The sequence below is a fragment of the Nesoenas mayeri genome (genome assembly GCF_963082525.1).
Source record: "Nesoenas mayeri genome assembly, chromosome: 6".
NCBI lineage: Eukaryota > Metazoa > Chordata > Aves > Columbiformes > Columbidae > Nesoenas > Nesoenas mayeri.
In genome coordinates, this window is record NC_137545.1 from 36,443,888 (window position 1) to 36,470,218 (window position 26,331).

At 40.6% G+C, this 26,331-nt stretch overlaps 3 protein-coding genes across 3 annotated transcripts in view; 1 reads left to right on the top strand and 2 right to left on the bottom strand.

Annotated features, from left to right (window-relative positions):
- The window catches only part of GPR39 (G protein-coupled receptor 39), a gene marked incomplete at both ends in the record, with an annotated part of 82,310 nt that extends 80,145 nt beyond the window's left edge, over positions 1–2,165 (top strand). The window contains one exon of the mRNA XM_080346318.1: positions 1,654–2,165. Coding sequence (XP_080202444.1) covers positions 1,654–2,165 — 512 coding nt within the window. The remainder of the gene's footprint in view (positions 1–1,653) is intronic.
- A 348-nt stretch (positions 2,166–2,513) lies between these two features.
- Positions 2,514–17,928, bottom strand: LYPD1 (LY6/PLAUR domain containing 1; the record flags this gene model as incomplete). Its single annotated transcript, XM_080346505.1, has 3 exons — positions 2,514–2,749; positions 16,671–16,808; positions 17,877–17,928. The coding sequence occupies 3 exons, from the start codon at positions 17,926–17,928 to the stop codon at positions 2,514–2,516; spliced, it is 426 nt and encodes a 141-aa protein (XP_080202631.1).
- Positions 17,929–20,780: 2,852 nt separating this feature from the next.
- NCKAP5 (NCK associated protein 5) overlaps positions 20,781–26,331 on the bottom strand; it is a gene marked incomplete at both ends in the record, with an annotated part of 239,157 nt that continues 233,606 nt past the window's right edge. The window contains 1 exon segment of the mRNA XM_080346974.1: positions 20,781–21,050. Coding sequence (XP_080203100.1) covers positions 20,781–21,050 — 270 coding nt within the window.

The window sequence follows — 26,331 nt, forward strand, 5'->3', positions numbered from 1 at the left end:
TCACTTCCCTGCTGAGAACAGCCTTCCAGGGCTCTTAATCTAGCGCTTTAAGTTGAAAATAGACTACCTCCTCACCCCGCCAAAATTATTTTGACATTAAGTAATTACAGAAGCAAATGATAAAAAGACAGCTTTTATTTGGTATCTCAGTGAGATCATAAATTAGTTTAATTATAGCTTTCATTAAGAAAATGAATTAAAAAAGAAAAACAAAACCATTTCATATTTTTCCTTGCTTGGGGCTGGTTGTGGAAAGCATTTGGACATACCCCGTTTAACTCCTGCCTCTCCCACCCTCTCCCCACCCCCTTACATTCATGTCTTCCCACTAGTGAAGTATCATTTTCCTGGCTTGAGAAATTAGTGCGTACTGTTTGAGAATTGCATTCCTACAGTGATCTGTTCAATGGGAGCAAGCTGACTTAGTCTAGACAGGTAAGAATGAAAACGTTTCTGTGCTTCTCTTGAGAAAGGAGGCTAGACACTGGAGATTAAATATAACCAATGCCTACTGAAGTGAAAACTATGCACTTTTGGGATACTGTCCTATTGTTTTATGCCTCTGCAGCAGGGAAACCAACCTGCAACAACTCCTCCCTCTACCTGTTTATATCAGGCATGCTTCCTGCAAAGAGAAAAAAAGTAGGAACAGTAAACTGGTGGCTGTGTTGTTTCACAAATAATGCTTGGTGGGGGGGAGCACTAAGTGGAGTTATTTTGTGTACCTGGTATTTCATGCAAGATGTCAGATTTCCCATGCTTATGTTGCAGCAGAAGTGGTGGAAGCTCCTTCCCCCTGCTCTTCCTCCTGCCCAGGACAGCCCGCTCACATTCACCCGTCTGCTTCTTCGCTGCTGCAACCCTCGGGAACGCTGGTCCAGAGGCAGAATTGTCAGACATCCACCACTTTAGTCACCCCCTTTTTAATGCTATTAGTGATGCAGAAACATGTATTTATATTTACATATAAATACAAAATTGTCAGATACCACATTTTTAAACATAATTTATAATCTGAAACTGCTTACACTTTCATGACTAGGCTTGGGTTTTTCTCATTTACATTCATTATTTAATTCCACTGGAATCTGATTTTTAAGAAAGCCCAACATATCTTAATTACCATAAAAAGATCATACATATTTTACTTAAAAATATCTTCTGTAAGAGGAAATTTACCAAAAATAACACTAAATATATTATGCATACATTTTTTTTTAAAGTACAAACAAGAATCTGATCTCTTCTGGGTATTGCCTGATCCAATATGGCTATAGGTTCTATTTATTTTGTTTGTTTTCCAAAGTAGAGGGAAAGACATAAGTGCAAGAACACAAACCAAAATAAAAATGCGTTCTTTCCAAAGATACAGATATCAATGAAAGAACACTTTGAAAACTAATAAATGACAACGGGTACAAAGAAGCACTATCCAAGCAGTATGCAGTGTTTTGTCAGAGCATGTGCTGCAATGACCTTGCAGCCATTATTAAAAACAACAAAAAAATGCTACTGGCAGAAAAAGCTGTCAAGCAAAACACTGAAAAATCAGTACTATGTCCTAACAAGTAAGTGCAGAACTGATACTAAGTATTTGATGGGGTTTTTTTTCCCCATATATGCACACTTGTTTCTTCCTCTTTCTGTTTGCAGGACTGATTGTTGCAACTCTTGCAATATGCTGGATGCCAAACCAGGTTAGAAGGATCATGGCTGCTGCTAAACCAAAGCAGGACTGGACTGTGCCCTACTTCAGAGCGTACGTCACTCTTCTTCCCATCGCCGACAGCTTCTTCTACCTCAGCTCGGTGCTGAACCCCCTGCTGTACAACATCTCTTCCCAGCAGTTCCGCAGCGTGTTTCTGCAGGTCCTCCGCTGCCGCCTGACGCTAGAGCACGCCAACAAGGAGAAGTTCCTCAGAGCCAACCTGAGCTCCAGCAAAAGGAGCATCAGGTCTCTACGCCCACTGCTGTTCCTTTCCTCTAGGCGCAGTTCTTCTACAAGAGGCAATAACAAAGTTTTCTTGAGTACTTTTCAGAAGGAGACCAAGTCTGATTGCAGTCCAGAGAAACTACCAGAGCCCAGCTTGGAAGTAGTGCCACTAGAGACTAGTGCAGAGCCCAGCCCAGACGCACAGAACGGCCTTTGTGAACACCAAGTATGACTTCATAAGGCAAAGTTAATGATTAGCAATGAACTTAATACCATGGAAATTAAAATGACCAAGGAATTGACTGCATCTTAAAAGGAACAACACAGATGGATTTGTTTCCAATTATGCACAAAGGCAGGAGCTCTGTATCCTGCTGCTGGGATTTTTAAGTGCGCACTGGAAACTCAATCTGCTAACTGAATTCATTAGCTGCCAAAAATATCAGCCCCTCTCTCCCCACAAGCACTGAACTTCCCTTGCTGTTGACAGGGATTTGGAAACAAACAGAAAATAATTGTGGTGTCTGAAGAAAGGAGGAAACAGGACAAACTGTGCCAGGGCAAAAAACTTGCTTGAAGTTTAGCAATACAAAACCAAAAGAGCCATTTTAAGGAGCAGAATGGTGGTTGTCACTTGTGCCCTCGGCACCACGCCAGAATTCCCCCTCTTCTTTGGTCGAGGTCCATTGCAGAGCGGAGTGTTGCAGCAGCTGATGCAAACAGAGTTCACCTTCCCGGGAGAGCAAAAGGACTGGTACCCAGCAGAGGCTATCAGACACGCTGCCGAAGACGCGCAGGATTTGCGATACATGATTCCTGTGACACAGAGCAAAGGTTACTTAGTTTGATATGAACACGGTTTTGCTTTACAACGCAATTCATGCTTGAAAACTTGAAAAAGGAGTTTACATTTCCAAAGCAGTGCTGGTGATTAAGCCAGACACCTCAGCTGTGACACAGCTAACAGCTCTGCGCTGCAGGAGCAGCACAGTCACTCTGGTTTGGATTTTTCTTTTATTTGATTCTGGTTGGAACCAAAAATATTACAAACTTGATTTACATAATGTATATCAAATGATGCATTTTATAACCAGAGTTGTTAATCTTTTGGAATTAGCTGTTTGAATAGCTATAACTGAAATGCAGTTAGTTTGAAAATGGGTTTTGTTTCTGTTGCTGAACATGTCTGAGTTGTTTAAGGTGTCCACAAAATTACAGTTTTCTATGCTATTAATTTTTCTTTAGAGCATGTTTTCCTGTTCTTCTTCATTTGCCACACAGAAACAAGTAACCACAATTGAAAGGAAAATGACTATCAAATGACTATCAGCAAAACTTTCATCTCCCCCTCCTTTTTTTTTTTAAAAAGAAAAACTAAAAGTACTTTTCCAGGTAATCTCAGTTCTTGTTGTCTTTGAAGCTTAATATCCTCAACAACAATTTCCATTTCTACAGAAATGGCTTTTCCAAGTTGAATGTCTTCCCTTTTAAAATGTAATTTAATGTAATCTAATGTTAATTAACAATCAAATTTATAATTTCTCAAATGGTTTTTACCTGAAAAAAAAAATATTTGGATGCACATAGCTGTTACTTTAAAATGGTTTATAAGGGCATTAAAATACACAGTCGCATTTTCCCCTGTCACACTAGAAAATGGTTGTGGCAGTTCTACCTCCCATTATTCTAAAATTTTCCTGCAAGTGATACAGTAGAAATTGTGTGTTGGAAAAACAGAGACGTAACACATAGATAATGGAGGTCTGCTCGTATGGCCTTGCAGTTACGAAAAATGTAAATATTTCTAAGGATAATAAAATCACTAATCTTTTTGAATATGGGATTCTCAAAAGCTTTTTTTCTTCTGAAGGGTAAGGGAGCAGGATTCCCTCGGAGAATGGTGCTTCTGTATCCTGTAGCATGGTCCCAGAATGTTTTTAAATACAAAGTGATCGAGCCATTTTTTTGGAGAAAGTGAAGCAGGAGCATGACCTGCAGGTACTGAACTTAGAGTACCTGCAGATAGTTGTTCAGTCCATGGAGACTTTGGAAATAAGCCCTAGAGCACCTACACAGTCCAGTAAACACCTCTGCAGTAGTGACTGCTAACAAATGCTGTGTATGGCAGCAAAGCACTGGGTTTGGGTTATGCTCAGAAAGAAGGATTTCCTGTCTTCAGAAAATTTTAATTAAAGCAATTCTTCTATACTGTCACAACATTGCTGTCATCCCCAAAATAAGGGGATTTCCTTGTTTTGTCTTCTCCCTCTGCAAATCTAAACTCTGGAACATGTTCTAAGGCTATCTGTCTAGTTAAACTTATGAAGAGAAGCCCTCAAGTCAGTACTAAATCTTCCTCTGTCTCCAGTGAGCTTCAATCAATCAAAACAGCAGGTAGAGCCTTTTCTCAAGAAGGAAGAAGAGCTACAGGCTGTTCTAGTAGTAACAGCAAACGCACACAGACCAAGAGGCATAGTCTTTATTACTATAGCTTGCAAAAAGAAGAGAGCTCTGGTTCCGTTGACAAACCACTGCTGTCAAGGAGCCTCAACTGTGCTGCCACTGATCAACTTACAATACTGAAATCTCAGCTGATATATTCCACAAAGGTCTTTGTCCATGTTCCTCCTCCAAGAGCAGGGGCAGACGTGACCCTTCCTATGGCTATGATTAACTTTCTTCCTTCCCCCTGGAGAAAGGAATCCTGTATTCAACAGAACTAGGCACCTAGGCACAGCAATTGTTCTTATATCTCTAATCCTGTACCTTCTCATCACAGATTCCTTCCCTGCAGCTACAGCCACCCACCAAACTCAGGCATTCCTCAGCCTTCTGTATGAGCAGCAGCGAATCTTAACTTCCTCCTTAAAGACCAAATCTCTAAAAATTTTTTTAGAGTGGCAGATTTCCTATTCCCATTGTTTTATGCATCACATTCTTCCTGCCATCTCCTTTTCACTGGATTCCTGCAACGCTCTGTTCACAATTTGAACTAGTAAGTGATTGATTAGTTTAGATCCCTGAAACATCCTATACTTCGCACTTTTCCTGTTGATTAGGAGCCTAGAATTGGTCAGTATTGTGAACAAAAAGATAATGCCATCTGAGGCACATTTTCACCAGACAACTTCAGGAGAGCTCCTGCAAAAAAAAAAAGTCCCACAGCTTGACTCCATGATTTAAAATAGTGCTCTTCTCCAGGAAATATTCCGCAGAATAATCCTGACCTCCTTTTGAAGTCAAAATACAGTACACCTACACAGATTGAAATTTTACAACTCAAAGTTTCATGCACAGATAGACAATGTTCATGCCTAAGTAGAATAATCTAACTAGTAGTAAAAAAATCCCTCTGTAATGTTTCTCCTGTTGCTTTTCAGTAAATACATTTTACAATAGGAAGTTCCACTCCCAAATAATTGTTTACTTCCATTCCCAGCCCTAGTAATCTGAATAGTAACAAGATTCTTTACATAATTAAAAGTCAGCACTTTTATCAGGTTTTCAATAGCTACTTGGCCAAAGACATACCCTTCACATCCAAGTCTTTCTTCTTTAAGTCCTGATAGCTTCTTTTGAGCTCCCAAATCAGCTGTTAGCATACACTAATGCTGCTTTTTCCAAAACATCAGCTATGAACTAAACTTGATCAGCATAGAAAGGCTGCACTTTTTCTCTAGTTCTGCTGTACCCTTATAGCAAGATAAAATGAAAACGGGCATGGAAAATTGATGGAAAAAAGAGAGAACGCTAGCACTACAGGAATGACATTTTTAAAACACTTCAACTATGACTTCATTTTTTTTTTTAACCACAAGTGTGAAAAAGTAATGATACTTTCAATAGCATGAATTAAAGAAAGGGACAAAAAATAGTCTTAAACCTTCTTCCTATCTTATTGTGATTCTGGTTTAATTGTGGTAGGAAATAACTTAGTACAACTGACTTCCATGGATTGATGACACAAACAGAGCTCACCTTGCTCCAGTAAACAGGATCATCCATACCATACCAACCATACCATACACCCCAGTTACTGCAGCTCACCTAGTGAGCTCAGTTCGGACAGCATTGTCCTTTCCAGGTTAGCTCCGGAGAGTAGCTGCTTTTACAGCTCAAGGATGCCTTTCCTCAGACTCCTCTCTCGCAGTAGTTTATTGTACTGTTGAGCCAGTTCTGAAACTATTTGAGATCTTCCTGAATCAATTGCCACCAGCAGGCTGAACTGCAGACTTCTTCAAAGTGGTTATCTGCCTCACAAGACTCATACCACAGACATAACTGCTAATTACCAGATATTCTTGCTTGAGCAATCAGCTTGATACATTCATTAAGACATCATCTAGAAATATAATTGCAAACCTTTCTGGGAGGTTTTCTTCTACCTCAGATTGTTCCAAGTTGCTGACTAGGGAAGAAGACTACTCATTTTACACTCTGCTTTTACTGGGATGTCTCATTCCCAGCTACCTACAGTTTACACTAGTACTCAATATATTTACCAATAAACAACTACTATATTTACTGCCCAGTCTCCGATGGATGAGTAACAAATACCTCACCCTTTTTCATGGATTCAGCAGCCCCTGACAGCAACATGTGTTATGAATAGGCACAGAAACTATAATGATGTTTTACTCTGAAATACCTACTGCTGACCAATTTACTTTTTTCCTTCAATTTGGCTTCAAGATTTGTGGAGTTGACTGAGGATACAGTTCAAGTACTTTTAAGAGAGGGGAATACACAAGGCTGGAATGTCTGCACGATAATGCAGTAATACCCTCTCCTTCCCCATACTCCTACTACAACTACTAAAAAAAAAAACCCCAAAACAAACAAACCAACTCCAAAAAACTCAAATCCACAAAACCAAAAAACAACCACCAAAACAACATTAAAATGGACTTAAATCAGGCATTGCAAATTTACTCCTAGACTGAGTAACTTGCCCATCATTATATCTCTCTCTGCCCCACCTGTGATCACACATTTAGATAGTGTCGAGGCCCCAACTACTGTTTCTGCAAGAGTTCTGTTTCATTCTATGCAATGAAGTGATGAAGGTGTAAATCTCAAGGCTTTTCTAGATTTCCTGCTTGTCGTACTAATTTTTCTCACCTGGATCCATTCTATACACATACCCCACTGCCAACTGCCAGGCTCAACCCCTCTGCTCAGCTGCAGTCTCATCCTGTGCCCAACATCCTGGCACTCTTTTGGCCACATGCAGCTACATTCAGTCTTTATAGCAACAAACAATTCAAGCTACAATTTATTTAAATCCGAAAGTAGAGGTCTTCTACCTACCCTGTCTGCAGAGCCCAGTACATGTTCTCTTGAATAACAGCTTAACTTGTTACTAGGACAACCAAAAAAGGTGACATCACACCTACTTCTTACACTCTGTGTATGCAGGAAGCACCAGAAGATCCAAGCTTTTCTCTGTTTGAAAAGGACCTCAATTAGGCACTTCCGATTCTTGTGTTACAACAGGTACAGACAAAAAAAACCAAAAGAGCAAGCATAAGCGTGACTCTCCAACCACAGAGCCAACCGTAATCCTAGCAGTGCGTAAATTCAGTTTGCACCTGTCCTCGCAAGACTGTCCTTCAGCAAAATACAGTCTCTGAAGCCCAAATAGGCAACTGGGGTACCACCTTCAAGATCAGTGACCTGATTTCCAAAAAAGACAGTCACCTTCCCACTCTGTGACCCAACTACTCTGAAACTGCTTTCTGCATGGCTCACCTCACCAGGAAATTGCAGCCCTCTGCTTTACCCTGGAACACGGCATCCTTGAGCAATGACAAAACTGCCTTTTCAAGACTGGACCAGGAGCTGGAAGCATATGCAGAGCCATAGCTTCAAGTATGTACAGAAGTTTTATACCTTAAGTAACTCAAAGTTAGCAAGCTGATCAAGACAAGTGTATGACTTTGGCAGAATTTCTCCACTCAACTCTTTTAGATTTGGAGCTTAATCTTGCCCATCTCCTCCAAGCAAACAGCAGAAAACTGGCCAACAGCAGACAATTCATATTGTGGCACACACAATCCATGTGAAGCACCCAACAGTTGTCCCAGCTCAGGTGTGAGCATGCTTTCATGAGCTGTATGTCATTTGTTTTGGGTGTTCTCTTAATGATGTTCATGAAGACAAGCCCAAGGACCACATATACGAACTAAAACTTTCCCTTCGTTTCAGTATCCTGGATAGTTCCTATTATCGTATTTCACTGAAACTTTCAATTATCTGGTCTTGGCGAATCTGCAACTTTTCCTTCCTATTGTGTTTAGACTTGATGTCTGCCTATCTATGCTTGCATTGTGACTTTGATTATATATTTCCTCCTTTATTTCTTGCACTAAACTGTCACTTGCCTCCACTCCACTTGAGTGACATTCAGCACCCAGTAGCAATTATAAAAGATCTTTTTGGGATGTCTGGTGAAATCTAAAATGAGAACTTATACTAGCAAGAACAACATGTAAACATTTAATATCCCTTTCTGAGGTAAATAAAATACACATGTGACTATTTCTGGACTTTACTATATCAGTAATGTTCAAAATTTGATTCAGACTACACACAAAGAGGTTTCTAAATAATGTGTTTTAGTTTCCATATTAGGTTTTATGCCCATCTATTTATGCCTTCAGTAGTTTTGCTATGATAACTGTCCATTCCTTAGCTAGTACTTGTTCACATACATCAGACAGTGACAGACTGCTAAAGGCCCTGTTGTGATTTGCTCTGTATTTTATAGAGAAAGTGAATGTAAGTATTTTATCTTAGAAGGTGACTGAATGTTGAAAAGCAATCATTCTTCTGACATTGTGCTTCCCCAAAGTCATGGGTTTAGTCAAATCTTGTTTTTTATTCGTTTAAAATATGAATTAAGCTTCCCCAACACAAATCCATTCATCTGTGATTGTAAATACACTGTTAAAAAACAGTTTAAGCCAGTATAAAGTATAAGCATATTCAATCATGTCCTCTGTGTTTCATGATTTTACACTATTCCTATCCTCATCTTCTCAGCTTTCTCTCTGGAGCGCACAAATGGTTTAAATAATTTGCACCTTGACAGAAATTTTATCATGAAATTCACTAATTGCCTTATAAACAGCTAATTAAATACTGTAAGCAACCATGATCAGTGTTTTCCAGATTTAAAAAATGGAGGCACTGGGATGAAATGACTTGAAATTTACTGCAAAGCTACATTACAGACCTCCTGATTTTTAATCCTGTGTTTTATGACTGTAGCTGAATCCCCTCTCCCTTTCATGCATTCAGTAGACAAGATAAAAAACTGAGAAAAAACTTCTTCTCAGTAAGGGTGACAGACACTGGAACAGGCTGCCCAGGGGGGTTGTGGAGTCTCCTTCTCTGGAGACATTCAAGACCCACCTGGACATGTTCCTGTGCAACCTCACTTAGGCGTTCCTGCTCCAGCAGGGGGACTGGACTAGATGATCTTTTGAGGTCCCTTCCAATCCAGAACATACTGTGATACTGTGATACAAACCATCCTCATGCCATTAGGCTCTTGTAGAGTATAAAATTTCTATTAAAAAAACTCCCAAAACTAAACTAAAACACCCCCCACCAAACCCCAGCTGCTTGAACTAGCATCTTTTCATTGTGATTTTCTATGAAAACTTACAACTCCTCCATATATTGAGCACTTTTAAGAAGTTGTACTTTTTTGCAGAAACTAATAGAAGGCTTTTGACAAAGCCTGGCTTCCTCACTCTCCTTCTGACCTTAGCTGATGTGACATCTTGCAGAAACTAAATCATCTTACAAAAAAAATGGACAACTGTTGACCAACAGAGGACAAGGGGTTTGATTACCATGGTATCTAAGTCATGCATTCTAATTCTAGTACTGGAAATATGACTCAAACCCGCATTGTTAATAATGTAAATAACAGCACAAAGTAGCCTTTGTCACTGCTTGTAGCATCACAAAGCAGAAGCAAGGCATTAAACTGCTTAAAAATGCCTAGGCTGAGAAAGTTAAGTACAGCTGCTAATGGTAGTATTATCAATTTTTTTTTAAAGCCACAAGAGGCTACAAACCAGAAGCCAAAGCTCAGCTTTAACCCACATATCTAATTCTTTTGTTTTCTACTGTCCTTATTAATTTCTCTGCTCTCTAATGTGGACTTACAGTCAAGCACTAAAATACACGATCTTTCAAACAAAGCTGGGTCACAGCCTTCCATGATCTGTGTTTTCCTGATACAAAGGTATCAAGATTTAAATGACCTTGGATATCAAGACCTAAATGCACTTGATCTTCTAGCAAGAAAGGTGAACTAGGAGTTCATTTTCAGAATTCCGTATGAGCATTTTTCTTGACAATCCTCATCTGCTGAATTGAACTGGAAAGCCACAGTCCTTATGCCATTACAAATGTTAAAATGCTATACTCTTCTAATAAGTCCCATAAATAATTTTACACTTGAGCAGTCTTGTTACATCCTACTAATTAATGTCCTTAGCAATTTCAATGGAATGGCTCATATGTTTACACTCACATGCCAGTATCTTTGAAATCCATTCAGCTTTTATATCTCTAGCTATTTTCACGCTTACAGCTTTACAGCCTGTTCAGAGTATGGACTTGCCCAGTGTTCATATTACTTTTTCCACATTCAAAAACTTATTGGTAATTGGGCAAAATAGGTAATATCAAGTTTTCAAAAAAAAATATCCAGACTACAAAGGAAAAATGGAAATTAAACCAGTCTGGATTAATTAAAGCAAGCTTGCCAATGGTTTGATAAGGTGACTGGGAGCTGAGATGAGTGATATGGTCAGGCGACAAAAAGTTTTTGAAAACAGACTCATCTGTGCATGAAATGCAATAGGAAACTCTTATAGGAGGTCTAAGAGACTCCAGGCTGTGGGCACTGTATCCTCACAAAACTCATTTGTATACCTTTCATACAAGTCTGAGAAATAAACTAACATAAAAGGCTATTGTCCATGTCCTGTGAAAAATGAAATTCAGTGGACCGGATCTCACAACTTCCTTAAAATAATATAGCCCTTCATCACTTGGATCTTTGTTATGACTTTCAAGTCATAAACTACTTGAACTGGTAACTCTGCTGTTGCTTTTCAATATTTAAAGGCAGTCAGAACTCAAATCTACTACATACTGTCTGTAATTCCTCTGTAATTCCACTTAGTCCAGTTCATCCCATATATGGCTGGAAGTTTTCTGAGCAACCCAAAGGTCAGAAGGAATTGATTAGTAAGAAAACAGCTTTGGCACCTGAAAAAAACTGTTTCTGGATGGTGATATGTCCATAGCTCCAAGTCTTCAGCATACAGTACAAATTAACAAAATATATTCTAAGTCTTATTCAGCATCAAAAACTGACTGCGTATTTCCAATATTGGTTACTATGCCTTCATTTCATTGGGCACCTGGTAGCATGAGATACAATGTTGTATGTAACGACTATCACATGCCAAGTTTTTAATTTTGTTTACCCCAGTAAAGATTTATTATATTATACTTTTTACTTTTATTAAAAAAAATAAAAAGTTCTTTTGAGCTATGTTCACATGCTTTGACCAGAAGAGACAGTATAGAAGAAAATCAAAATTAAAAAAAAACCCAAAAAACACTGCTAGCTCAGTGGATGTTTCTTACTGTTTCTAAATGGATACTAGGGATGCAGCTATTACCTATAAAACTTTAATGCCTACAGTGATTCTGAAGACATTAAACTTTGTTTGCTGTTTTAATCATTTTGTCAATAAATATACACCAGAGTAAAATTCTCCCTTGACACAAGTATGCAATTAGCATTAGTACTAATGGATGCTACATATGAAGCCAGAAAAAAGTACGTGCTTCTGTAATCCTTAACAGGCACACATGAATCATAGCAGCAACACAATGAGAAGAGTTACATACATAAATAAATAAAAGGATAGGCCAGTGGTGAGATTATGATCTTGTTCATGAAGTTCCCATGCACTACTTTTAAGTACACAATTACAGCAATTGCTTTAATTACACTGCCGGATTATGTACTATGTAAATACATTAAAAGGACCATTGTAAACCAAAGAGAAGTTTCTTATTGCAGGTTAACAGAAATAGTGAGGTTGTTTCCTAATTCACTTGCTAAAGGAAATTAATAAACAATCTTAGTTTTATATAGATGAACATTTTAAAATCTCAGTCTTGCTACTGTGGATAATTTTTTTCTTTGCAAAAGTTAGTTTCTAAAAGTACACTCACAACTACATTAGAGCACAAAGTAGATTCTTCAAAACATAGAGATGGCAGGTTTACTTATGAGTTCTGAGAACTTCAGACTGCCTGCTTTCTGGGCTGATTGTCTCATGCTTTATTCCTTTCTGATCTATGCTCAGTGCCAGTTTTCATTTTGCTCAGATAGTTCTTGCCTTCAGTAAAAGGTAAAGTTCATTATCAGTATGTTTTCTATGATATATGTATAAAAGCATATATATATTATATACTCATCTACATATCATCAAGATGTTTCATCTGATATATATACCATGGGATCTCTTTGTTCCTACATATATTCTAAAAATGCAGGAGCATGGGAAGGAGAGAGGCACGTGAGAGATGGGAATCTGCCATGGGTATTTCCGCAAAGCATCTGCAAGTGGAATTATTATACACAAGGACTTGGTCAAACATTTCATTTACACAGTTTTAAAACACCTACTTATCCAGTTGAAGAATGAGCTAGAAACATATCCTTTGGGTTAATTTCTGTGAGACAAAAATTACTTGGTGTAGTGCTCAGCACCACTTCCCATGCTCACCATTCTTCCCTCTAAAGGAAGAAAGCACTGACTTTTTTTAAAAAAAATATTAAATTAAAAAATTCATTTTTAAGATTTTGCATTGCAGGCAAAATAAACTACCCTGTACTTCTGTATCTCTCACTGGAAGAGAGCATTAACATAATTGCATAAAACTTGTTCTACCAAAATTTTTAAATACAAATCCACTTAAAGTGAGAAAAATATTGTGTCAGTTACCTGACGGAGCCTCCAATTCTGCACACTGACAGATCCCCAAAGTGCAACTGAAATATAAACTGCCATAGCAAAGTGCACATTTTCAGGGGAGGCAGAATTACACTAGTTCCACATAATCACTTAATCGGATACATGCTTATGTAAGGCTCAATTCTCAATCCATTTTAAAATTGTGAAACAATTTGGTTCCTGATACTACAAACAGCTGTGATGCCAAGCCTGTTGATCTAATTTAAAATATTAGTGACCAATACCTACATTCTTAATTACTCACACCAAAGGTTGTGACAGTAACAGCAACTTCTTAAGCTCTGGGTTAGGAACATGCCTACACTGCTATTATTTCTCACCTGAAGCAGAAAAGTACTTCCTAAGAATGGTTCTCCAGAAACTGAGACAATCTTCTGTGAGAACACAGTAACATTTGAAGCACTAACCCCACTTTTACAGCAACTGAAGAAGAGAGGTTTCTGACTACCATCAGGCATAAGGAACTATTTACACCACCATATTTGAAAACCGCATAGTTGTAGTTCTCCGCTGCATTGGTTGTATAAAGTTTAATACAGAAATGAAGCTGCACCAAAGAGCTGTCATTGCACAACTCAATGAACACTAACAAACACATAAGGAAAAAGGCCACTGGCTACAAGCTGGGCACAATATTGGAGGCACACCACAAAATGTAAGTCAGCCACCCCCTGATAGCAAAACACACACACAGATTAATGGATACTGCAAAGGAAGGGTGACTACATCAATAGGTTACTGATTCAGATCATGAACTTTATCTCAAAATATTGCATTTAACTTTAAAATAAGGTTTAGAAGAACTTGTAACATTTAGCTCACTGGCACAGATATATTTTATTAAGGAGAAAAATGAGTTAGTCTATAAAAATTAAATTGCACTCCTTTGGCTGTATCTAGTCAAGAGGAAAAACTCTAATTATGAGATTGTGTTGTCAAATAAATGCAAATTCACATCTTTCATATTCTGGGTTAAAAATTCAAACTCAAGTCAATTATAAATTTAAATCAATATTTGAAAGACTTCAGCTTCCAATGATAAGCAACAACCAAAATAATCAAGTTACGAAGTATACTGGTAGAAGTAGAATGAATTATTAAATAAAACTTGGGAGAATAAGGCATTTATATTACACACATTTAAATATCAATTAGGAAAAAAACCAATAAAGGATGATGAACTGCATCATCTGTTTTTACAACCAATCCTCTCTAGAACTGGCTGAGGATAACAGAGAAACTAAACTTGCAATGTAAATTTCAGCTAATTTGAAATAGTTAGGTCAAAAATTTAAATTTATTCACTAGCTGAAATTTACAATCTCTAAGCTTAAAATGAATAAGAACTACATTTATAGAAGGAAATTAAATAAAATAAAACAGTGGTACCTGCTATGCACAGCATGTTAGTTACCTCCTAAAGGGAAAATCCAAGGATCTGCCCAGAGACAATATAAAATCACACAGAAAAAAGCCCACCCAGAAGTTTAAGAGCTCCTTATTTACTATATTGCAAAACACTTTCTTCCTAGAAGGAAGGACAAGTTATGCATCAATGTATGTCTAAAAATCTACCCAAACAGTTCCAGTTTGCATTTTCAATGTGTCACAGTCACACTGGCTGTACTGCAGCCTGCTAGTCTGAGAAGAGGTGCTGAACTGACTGTTCCCTGCCACACACACAGCACACAAGTGGCTGTCCCCTAACCTAGCTGCTTACCCAGAAGAGTTGCACTTCAATCTGTGAGGGGTTTACTTGACTGACAACACTTTTCTAACCTTCACCTGAAGGGAAGATTACAGATATGTTTCTGGAAGGCTTGATAGAGAGTGAGCTTGCACTGAGAGGAAAACACGAAGGAAACAGGGAAGATATTTAAAAAAAAACCCCAAAACCCAAACAAACAAGCAATACCAAACAACTGTTAAGAATTAAATGAGAACTGACATTTTTGTCTAGGTCTATATACCATGTTGATAGCCTTTCAAACTGCCACAGCATCCATTCAAACCTATTAAAAACACTATAGAAGCTGTGGTGTACAAATAGCAAAGCCTTCAAACATTCATATAGATATACCTGGACTTTAAAAGTACCTTGCAAACTGTAACTACCTCGCATCCCTGATACCTTTCTCACGTAAACTTGAGATAAAATACTCAACAATACATGGCTTCAAAGAGACTCATCTTTCTTTAAAAATATAACTGTTTACACTGGGGAGCTTCTCGATATTTTACAGAAATACAGTCACTGTGGATGGTGTTACCCAGGATAAAACAGTACCAGCAGTTCAGCTACCACTCTTGATACATATAACAACAATTGTTATTATTTTTCTATGATTCCTAATATCGTGATCTCAATGTACCAGCACAAATGGAACTTGCCGATTGATAAGCACTTTGAAAATACTAATGAACAGTTTCTTAATGCAAAGAACCAATGTCACTGTTCCAGACAGATGGCTGCATACATTTGCTAAGTAGAGAGGCATTCTGCTCTTACTGAAGGACTCACTGAGAAAGGACAGACTACAGCTTAATTTATATTAACAGCAATTGTTTACATCAGTAAACTCCATGGTCTAAAGCACTGACCGCATGTGCGAGATACACAATCCCAGAGAGCAGCTTCCCCTTAAATGAGGGTTCTGAAGTCCTGATCTGCCCTCTGCTCCTTAAGCACACTCCTTGGTACAGAGGTCACACAATGAGCTATTCCTGGCTTGCCCTTTACGATATCCAGTGTCTTAACAGCTGGCTGCAGCAGAGCAGGACTCTACACTGACTAAGACTCCCACAAACACATTTCCTTGCTGCCCCACCCACTCCTGAAGTCCCTAATAGAACTGTAGTCTTCTATTCACTTAGATGGCTACAAAGCAATGTAGCGGTCTAAAAACTGCGACAGTTCTCTGTACAACTCAAAAGTCTTCTATGACACTGAATGAAAAAAGCAATTTCTAGCACAGTTCAAAAGACACCAGAGGGGAGACACAGAATCACAGATAGTTTCCTTTCAAACACATCCATCTCCAAATATGCTAACTGAATATTAATTACAGTATGGGAAAAAAAAAACCTTAGACCTAAAAAATTAGTATGATAAATATATCCACTTGTTTCCTCCCCTACACCCCAAGTTCCCCAAAATGCTTTCTTTATATCCTTCTCTCCCTTTTGCTTGATGTTTTCTTTCATGGATGAAAGCAAAGATGACTACACTTCCCTTAAGATGAACTTTCAGAGAATATGAATTGCTAAAGTAAATAAAAGAAAGGAGGGAATTACTAATTTAATGCTCTTCCATCTCTTGGGGAAAAAGCCCATGTAATTAACTGTAATGAGATTAAACTAACTTGTTGTTATTAATTTCCCAGTGCAGGAAAACTAAATCTGAGACCCATAAGACTGTGTATTAGCAGCTTTATCAACATTTGGCTTGCATCCTTCAGTTTTTACACCATTTTTTGAAGGCAAATTATTAACTTTATTGAGTTGCAAAGTCACTTAGAAGTAGAAGAAATTGAATCTGGTCCCCATAGGTAGGAATGCCAGATTCATCTGTCACTGAAGACAGTAAATACGTGGAGTCAAAAACAACAAACACTATCCAGCACAAATAAACAGATGTATAATTATTAAATTCTTACCAAAACTTTTTTCCATTACTTCTTTCTGACACATATCTTGAACATTCACTGTACAATTCACGATGAACTCTGGAGCAGAGCAATCATTATTTAGCTGGAACTCCTCACACTGGTAGCATTGTATTTGCAAACCCAAACCTGGAACAGATAGAATTTTGCTCTGAATAACAGTAATATTAAGGAAAAAAAAAATCAACACATGCCATAAACCTTCCTCATCTTTCCCTCATCTCATTTTGCTGTTCCTAACTGCTCGACAGCTCAGCAAAAGTATGACTTTGACAAAAATAACGTAAAATAACAGCGTTGGCCACCTCGCTAAGGCTATACCTTATATGCTCAGCACCCGGTACAGAATGAGACTGCTTTCCGTGGGGATTTCAGGGCGGACAGGCAGCTCTTCCGCCGCTCCGGCGCTGGGGACGCTACCGCCAGCAGGCGGCGGGACACCAGCCCCGCACCACTGGCCCCATGCTGCCCTCAGCACAGCGGGTTAAAAACTATCCGCGCTTCAGGGAGAGCAGCCCGGCTAATAGACAGGCTTCGGCTCTTATTTGTGCCGATGGGTTTACTTAGCTGCTAATTAATTACACGTGATTTAATTACTATTATGCCATGCACAATTACAGCTGCAGAGCATCCTTCACCTCCCTCCTTTATCATGCAAACGCGGTGCTCCACACGGCTCTCCGGGAGCCGCTCCTCCCAGCCCTCCACCCGGCTCCTCGCCGCAGCGCGGCGGCTCCCGGAACCCCGTCGGGGAGCAGCGCATCGTCCCGCAGCGCGAACCCCCAGCCTGTGTGTCCCCTCCGCAGGGAGCGCCGCGGCGGCCGGACCGAGCCCGCTCCCCGCAGGGCTGACCGCCAACCCGCCGCCCAGGGCAGGTGTGCGCGGTACAGGCGGTCAGCAGGCGGCATCCTCGGAGTCTGGGACCGGCTGCTGTCTGCGGAGCTCGCCTCGCCCCGTGGCCGGCCAGCGCTGCGGACACCGGGCCGGGCTGCACCCTCGCCGGCGAAGGGGAGCTCTCCGGGCCGCGGGCAGGACGACGGGCTCCGCTGCCCCGCACCATTCCCGCTGCGCGCCCGGCGCCAGCTCCGTCGAGGGACTGCGAGGGGATGAAGCCTCCCCGCGGCCACTGCAGGCAGCGCCGGGCAGACCGAGATCGCCGGAGGCGCCTCCGGGGAGGAGCGGCGCGGAGCCCCTTACCTGGAGCCAGGCACAATCCCCAGAAAGTTGCAGCGAGGAGAAAGAGCCGCATCCTCCCGGAGCCGCGGCCGCCGGGCTGGCGTGCAGTCGCGAAGGGGCATCAGCAGGAGGGAGGCAGCAGAGGCGCCGCGCACTTGTGCCGCTTCCCCGCCGCCTCCGCTGCGGAGAGGCGCCCCGGGAGCAGGCGGGGGAGCCCGCCCGGCTCCCGCCCTGCCCAGCCCCGCACCGCGCTCCAGCCTCGCCGGAGTTGAGCGCTGAGACTGTAAGAAACTGTACGAGAAGCGAGAGCTGGGGGGCGGCTCCCCCTCCCTCCTCCAGCACCATGTGATGCCGGCGGCGCGGGGCGGGGATCCCCACCAGCCGCCCCGCGCCTCGCCTGCCGCGCTTCGGAGACCGACAAAGTTCAGTGACGGAGGAAACACCTCACTCCTGTGCCCGCACCGCCAGCTCGGCGCCGCACTCCCGAGCTCCCGCGACCCTCTGCCCACCGGAGCGGCTCGCTCACCTCCTCCTCCGCAACTCGGGAAGCGGCTGCGAGGCGCTTCGCCCCGGCTCCCCCAGCTTGCCCGCCCGCCCGAAGCCCACAGGTGGCTGCCGGAGCGCAGCTCTGGGCGAGTTACGGGCCGGGCGCGAACAGCGCAGCGGCCCCGCCCGCAGCCGCCCCGCACAGCCACCTTCCCGGGAGGGACCGGGGGAGGCCGCGGCCCCACGGGTGGCCCCTCATGCCGACAGGCGCCGGCCTCTCCCTTCGAGCCCCATGAAAGGGAATTAAAGCGTAAAAACGCGCGGGAAACAGGCCCGAGTGGCCGCGTACGTGTTGGTGCGACACCGCCGTGCTTCCCCGCGGACACCCGCCTGGCTGGGGGCTCAGCAGCCCGCCGCTCGCTGCCCGCGGGCGGTCCCGGGCGCCTGGACCCCTCTCCGCCGGCGGGGCGGGCTGCTGCGGCGGCCGTTGGCGGGGGCGAGCGGGCTGCGCAGAGCCGTTGGCGGGGCGGGCTGAGGCGGCGCGAGCGGCGGCCGTTAGCGGGCCGGGCTGAGGCGGCGCGAGCGGCGGCCGTTAGCGGGCCGGGCTGAGGCGGCGCGAGCGGCGGCCGTTAGCGGGCCGGGCTGAGGCGGCGCGCGCGGCCAGCAGCCGTCGGAGGCGCCGGGGCAGCGCCCGCCCGGGTGCGCTGAGGGAGCCGGGCTGTCGTGGCTGCGGAAACGTTGTTTTTCGCGCTGTTTTAACCGAGCCTGAGGGGGTGACTCGTCTCCCCCCCGACAACCACGTATTTCTCCTCGGTTGTTTCACAGTCTTACCTGCAAGGGAAGAGTCTCAATCAAGCTTAAATTCCTCCTCAGCCGCCGACTCGCGAAATCCTTCAAATGGCGGAATCCCAGCGGCACGTGCGCTGGTCTCAGGTATAGTCTGCACGTGGTCACGTGTGCGGGCGCCTCCTGTGGGGCTGCGCCGACCCCCACCCCGAGCTCGGGGCTCACACCGACCCCCACCCCGAGCTCGGGGCTCACACCGACCCCCACCCCGAGCTCGGGGTTCACACCGGCCCCTCCCGAATACCCCTCTTGAAGCACATGTATGCAAGAGAACTTTTATTTACCAAAGATGTTTCAATGAAAATTTCTTAAAAGTCGAAAAAAAACCCCGATGCGAATATACGGCAGAAATGACTCAAAATATAACAAATTGCACAAAATATTAACACTGATCGTACGATATTTCAAAGATTAACAGGCATGTGCTAAAGAAACTGTAGAGTCTAGAAATATCCCAAATATATCTAGTTTACAGATCGCTGTACAAAAAGCAGTTATAAATACTTCACATCTAGAAAAAATACACAGAACCTTTGAAATAGACTTTCCCTTACATATAAACAACCTTTGTAGAAAAAACAAAAACACCCAATACACACCACCCCCCCTGCTCCTAGATATGTTTGAACTGGTTAGCACCAACATCTTTAAGCGAATCACAAACAGGAGTTTAGGGTTTTAAAAATTATTTTAGCACTTACAATTTAATGAAGACCAAAACGGGGACTACAAAAGATAATACAATACGGTACATTCAGAAAATGATAGGAAATGAGTACAGAGGGGGTGGAAATAAAGAAATTACACTGCAGCCAGAAGGGTGGTTTGTGTTCTCACTCATATGAGACTCCCGGTTGTGTCAGCAGTGAATTATTTGACCCTGATCTTTCAAACAGTTATGCACATGATTTATGAAGTCAATACCAGCAGTATCAGGCCTTTTAATTGATTCATTTTCTTGTCATGTCAAAAGTCAAAACTCTTTCAAAATAAGACACCTGTTGTGAAGTTTTAATAACTGAAATGCACATTTCCCTATAACACCTGTATGGAATTGCACTAGAATTAAAAAATAAAATCTGTTTTGTAAAAGGGAGTCTGAGAAAGTTTATTACAGACAATTTGGCAGGCTCAGGTTTATGGTAACGCAGTGTTTCTACATACAGCTTTAAGACTAGAACAATTATAAATCTTTTTTAAAAATCTACCAACTTTTCTTGTCAATATTAACATTAATTTCTTTAAGTTAGTAATCTGCCATTACAGGAGCATAGCACCAATGTAATAATTATTGCTGTCATTTATCCCTACAAATATATTTTCCCAAGATATTTACATCTGTACAAATATTCACAAAAGTGCAAAATTAAGACTTTTCTTTCTGTGTCACTGTTCACCATGTTCAGTGTTGGGTCTCACGCGGGACGATGACCGCGTCTCGCCTTTCTTATTGCTGTGTGGTGAACAGTACGAACACCCCGCTGTGTATACGGCCATTCAGAGGGAGAATTTTCACCCATCCTTCTCCCCCCTCACTGCCCGCTCACCTTCAGCTCCGTTATGTGCTGCAGTCACAGCCCACTGGGAGAGTCCTCACGCGTCGTTCGAGCCTTGGCTGGCGCAAGAGGAGAAGCTGTCGTATAGAGAATCACTCAGGGATTCTAAATTGTCCACGTCGTGCCTACCCAAGCTATTCAAGGAAGCTTCCTTTGCTTCCTTTTGTCCTTCAACCTCGTTCAGACAGTTCTTCTCTTTTTCTAATAAAAGTACATTATTGCTGTTAAATTTATTGAAAGACTCCAGGGAAATTTTAGATAATCTATTCTGGGAATCCTCTTTTGTTTCTTCAGTTTGCTTCGATTTCTGTAATAAGCAAGGGAAATATTAGAAACATATTTCTTACAAAAAGTTATCCTACTGTACACCACTAATTTCTGTCTTTCCAAAGTTCACAGGGTTAACAGAACTAGATTGTTAGATGCTTATATCTCTGTTACAATTAAATAGAACTTTAATGTTCATTTTAGGATCAATCATAATTTTAATGATTCTGCTGAGACAAATAGGACCCCATTTACAAAACTGTTAAGTGCAATTAACGTCTTAAGTAGCGGATCCTAGGTATGCATGTGTTAAGCACCTCCAGCATCTTCATGGTAATTTGTATCTTCTTCTTTAAGAATACGTTGGGGGGTATGTTTAAATGGGTATTTGTTTAAGTAGAGTTTGGAGCCTACTAAAAACAAGGGTGCACAGACATGTTCAGAGGAGAAAAATAGCATTTTCGATAAATTACAGACGCAAACAAAGCTTGCTAGAGAATAACCTCACGTTTTGCATGTGTAAGCCTATTGATTTCCAGAGATCCAAACCCTCTCTAATAGACAAGAAAGGAACAAGACAGGAAATTATACTGAACTCGGCCAATCCCCACAGACCAGAATCAATCGGATATTGGCCAGGCCTACTCGCAGAAGTGGTGTAATTCTCCTGGAACACCGGACGATGTATTAGCACATTATATTAAAAACGCACTGTAGGATTATACAGGAGTAATTTTATCCCTTTGTTAGCTACCTGTGTTTTCAATCAGAGATCTAAGCAAGGAAAAGTTAGCGAACTGCACAGGGAGCAGTTCAATAAAAATGACCTGCTGTTCATATACAAGGTGTTTCAAAATCTGTATAACTAACTCCTCTTACAGATAAGGTTATCACAGAAACAGGAGATAACATTCAACGTCTTATAGGACTCTTGCAGAGGTACAATGCAAGAATGCTAAGAGATGCTGTCAGAGTGCAACCCATTCCTCATTTTTGGTGTTACCATCAAACAGTGAAGACTGAACCAGTAAATTAACAGAAATCCATGATGAATACTTTGGTTTAGATAGAAAATGAAAAGGACACCGAAAAAAAAGCACACCGAAAACAAAGCATGGCCAGATGTATGGATGATGTGGGTCACTACATACACAGTTGTAAAGGGTCATTAGAATTTTTTGAAAAATTCAGGTTTCAAGTACGTCAAATGTTGCGCACGCTGTGCTGCTTATCCTTGGAAATCTTGGGCAAGAGGAACACAAATTGTTACACAGTTTGCTTCTTTACGATAAAAATCACAATGCCAGTCCGATGACTGCTTAATTTGTGATCTCATCATGTTTCATAAGCCAACAATGTCTGGATTAGGTGAGTTTTTATCAAATGTTTCAAACAAACTTAAAGCAACAGGAGATGCTAAAGTCTAAGTAAATGAAAATTTTCTGTTTGGTTCATTAATTAATCTTCAGCGTAAAAAAATTTAGGAGATGTCATGCTAGATTCTGATTTTAGATGACAGTTAAAACTATGGTCTCCAATATTTGTAGTTACAATGTTTTCTGCAATAGAGGAATATAACTCTTGGTAATGGGAACAAACATAAATTTAGGGCCCTTCAATACACATTTTCCACAATTTCAGCTTAAAATGTTCTTCCCTTTGCCTTCATTTAAAATATTATACAACATTACTGAAACAGTTGTTTCACTTCTCTGTAGGCCAGATGAGAAAATTCTCAGACTTGGCATCAATAAAGTACATATTAGCACTTTTTGCTCTTCAGAGTGCTAAATCTAAAACACATTTTATATAGCAGACTAAATGATTTTTCTTTGTGTGCATTTCTCCCACTTCACACCTTTATAAATTGAATGTTGCTGCTTAGCATAGACTTAGGGCTGCAAGAAGTCAATACTGGTGTTAGTAAGGTCTATGATAAAACTTTTATTGATTCAAAGAAGCCAATTTCAACTTTGGGGTAGGAGGAGCAGAGACACCCAGAGTGTTTGCTGCACAGAGCAGTCCAGATGAAGTATCAAAATAGGAGCAGGTTTAAACCACAGGACAAGACTGAAGTTAATTCAGTGGTATATTCTCTATCTATGCAGGATCAGTAATTTTTTATCCCCTGCAAACACAACCTTGACTGCAACCCTACTTCAATCACACCCTAGTTTGTTATTTAATATAAGGCTAACATCTTATAAAATATATTTGAGAAACTTCAGGGAACAAAAGTATTCTCCACAAATTTTAAGTAAAACCATTGAATCAAATGAAATTGAAGCAAACTGAAGCCCATCAGTGAAACCCACTGGCAAAAGATACACAGAGTAGTGAACAGTACATCTATGATACATCAAAGATTAAAGGAAAAACTAATTCTAAAAGTTGCAGCAAAATTTATTACTAAAATACACAACTCAGAAATAAGCTATTGATATTTTTTTGGACACACAGCTGTCCTTTTAGATGTCTTAATGCCCTGTTACATCCTTTTGTAAAAAAAAAAGAATTTAAAAAAATCTTTTAGTTTCTTTAACACATTACTGCAATAGTATGCAAGTATGCAAAGGTAATTCTCCTGTCATGTGAAAAGCAATACTTTGGTTTTTTGTCATTTGAAGTGCGTGTAATCTGTTTGGCTACAATACAGTGTTTCAGGCCACCTACTGCTCATTTTATAATTGGGTAAGAATGTGACATCTTGATAGGACTTTTGGTAGGGATTTAATATTCTAGAACTCTACTCAGATATCAGATGTACAGTATGTACAATATGATCTTATGATTTTATTAGTACATCTGCACCTAAATAATCTGTTAAATTGTATATAGAATAAAAATGTAGTTAGAAAGTTAAAATATGATATTCAGGTCCTTAACACATTGGAGAAAACTCACATTCCGAGCTCCATAAGCAAAGATGAAAAAACTTTAAGCAGAGATATATTAATATAAGAACCTGCCTAATCAATGAATCATTTTCTCCCAGAATAACAAAATTATGTACATTCCTAGAGTAGAAAAGTCTCTGCTAATTTCTTTAAAGTTGATGTGTCAGAACAAATGTTACCCCAAGTTCTTTAAGAATTTTTTTCTCTAGTTACTATAGATACAATTTTGAAAAAAAATACCAAAGAGTATTTATTTAGATTCATCCTTAATTAAGTTTCTTATTTTTCATGGTAGTCACAACAGCTGCTAGATGAATCAAAAGGCAAAATGAAAGCAACTATAATTAGAATTTGCCTGACAAATTGTGTATGTGGTTAAGTAGTGTCTTTGGTGTTTTTCATGTAGATTTGTTAATAACTTCAGCATAGTCCCAGATATAACAATGAACAAGAGTGAGCCCAAAGATGTTAGCATTGTGCATTTTAAAATAATTAGTTCATTAATGCATTTAAGAGCCACACTAATGTGAACCAGTAGCTTTTGCTGCAGACAGGAACATTTGGCAGCAGATCAGATGCATTTTGTATTCACAAGAACTGGGTGCTATTTGGTAACAGCATAGAGAGCACCCAACCTCTAGGTCACAGGTTCCAATCATATCTTCCTATATTAATAGTGACTCTCTGCATAATGAACAAGTGGTTTTATCACCACAGGGAAATAAAGGACTTGGTGATTTTGTTCAGTGTAGCCAGAAGCACTAAGATGGGACCAACAGTACGTGCTTGCTCTCAGACAGGATCCTTCTCAGAAGAAGGACGTAAAGCCATTGCAACCTGAAGGGGTTGACTTTGCCGCTGACTATTCCGCATCTGTTCTACGAATAAATAAGGTGTCTGCTGCATCCAGTGTGGTCACTATATGTTTCCTTAAATTTTAAATGAAGGGATAAACTTAAAAATATGTAGTAACACATTTTGGTCTAAGAAAAAAAGAAAAGGGGGGGCCTCTGTGTGGAAAAGGACTGTGAATTTCACAGTGTTTCTGTAAAAGTGCTGGCCCATCACCCTAAGGCAGATCAATGTACAGCTTGTTTTACTTATATTAACTATATTTTTGTATAGAAAATCCATACAATTTTAGCCTTAGGGTGGGGGGAGCATTTGTTGTTCTAGTCAGTGTAAGTGGAGAGCTTCCCATCACTGGAGTTTCTTAGCTAGTCAGCGTGGGGTGCTTCATACCACATGAGAGCAGTGACTAGTTGTCAGGAGAAACTCTACCTGACATAATAGAGACATTCATCACGAGTCACATCACTTTGAAATACACTCATGAGTCATGAATCAGAATAATGTTTCCTTGTTGGCAACATCCTAAAGGGAATAACTAAAACCCATTAGTGATATAATAAAATCTGGCATGTCACTTCAAGCACAGCAAATTAGGAAAACAAAAGTAGCCTGCAGTTACACTGATACATTATAAATAGGTGTTATTTCTACATTAATACATCAAATTAGATTTTTTTTTAAACTTTAAAAATGAAAGGTTACATGTGGGTAGAATGCATTTTCAGTGCTGTGTGATCACAGACTAGTCACAGCTGTAGCTGTTCTGAACAGCACAACGACATTGCTGGTCTGATAGGAAGGAGCAGGGAAGGATGGGCAGGTTCAGGGGTGCAGAGCACCCCACCGCTGGCACGCACAAGGGCTGCAACAGCAAGTCCATCTCTTCTAGATGGTAACATGCAGAAGCTCTGATTGCCTGGTGGTCGGGCTGTGCTTATAAGGCATGTCAGTACCCAGAATTAGCAATGAACCATTCTGCAGGAAAAATGCATTTTCCAGCTAAGTTTAGTTAACCAGCACTTCGGAGTGCTCAGAATCAGGTACATACAGTAATAAAATGAACTTTATTTTTGTCTCCCATGCACTGGTCAATTTAGTTTTCAGATTAACACAAAAGCAAGAAGGGCATTGCTTCAAGTGAAGTATAAGAGCAAAACAGTATTGGGTAAAAACAACTAAATTGCTATGAGAATTAAACATAGATCAACAAAATCAATATTTAATTGTATAATTCAAGGTCTTTCATTTCAGATCTGATCTCTAATAGGAGATACAAAATATGTTCACTTTTTATTTTTTTACTTATTATTTAAAACTTTATTGTGAAGGAAAACAATTTTCTTGATTTTTACCCTTTAAAAAATTGTTACATACTTTGCCTGCATATGTTCAAGACAAACTTGATCTCACAATGCCACTGTTCCTTATTTTAAATCCAGAATTTTACCAATTTAGATGTCCTCTAGTCCTATAATTACTTTGTATTTATGAAACAATGGGTCTAAATGGGATATGCAGCTGCAGCATGACATAGGTTGCTTATATATATGACCTGTGGAGCAGAGCATTTTT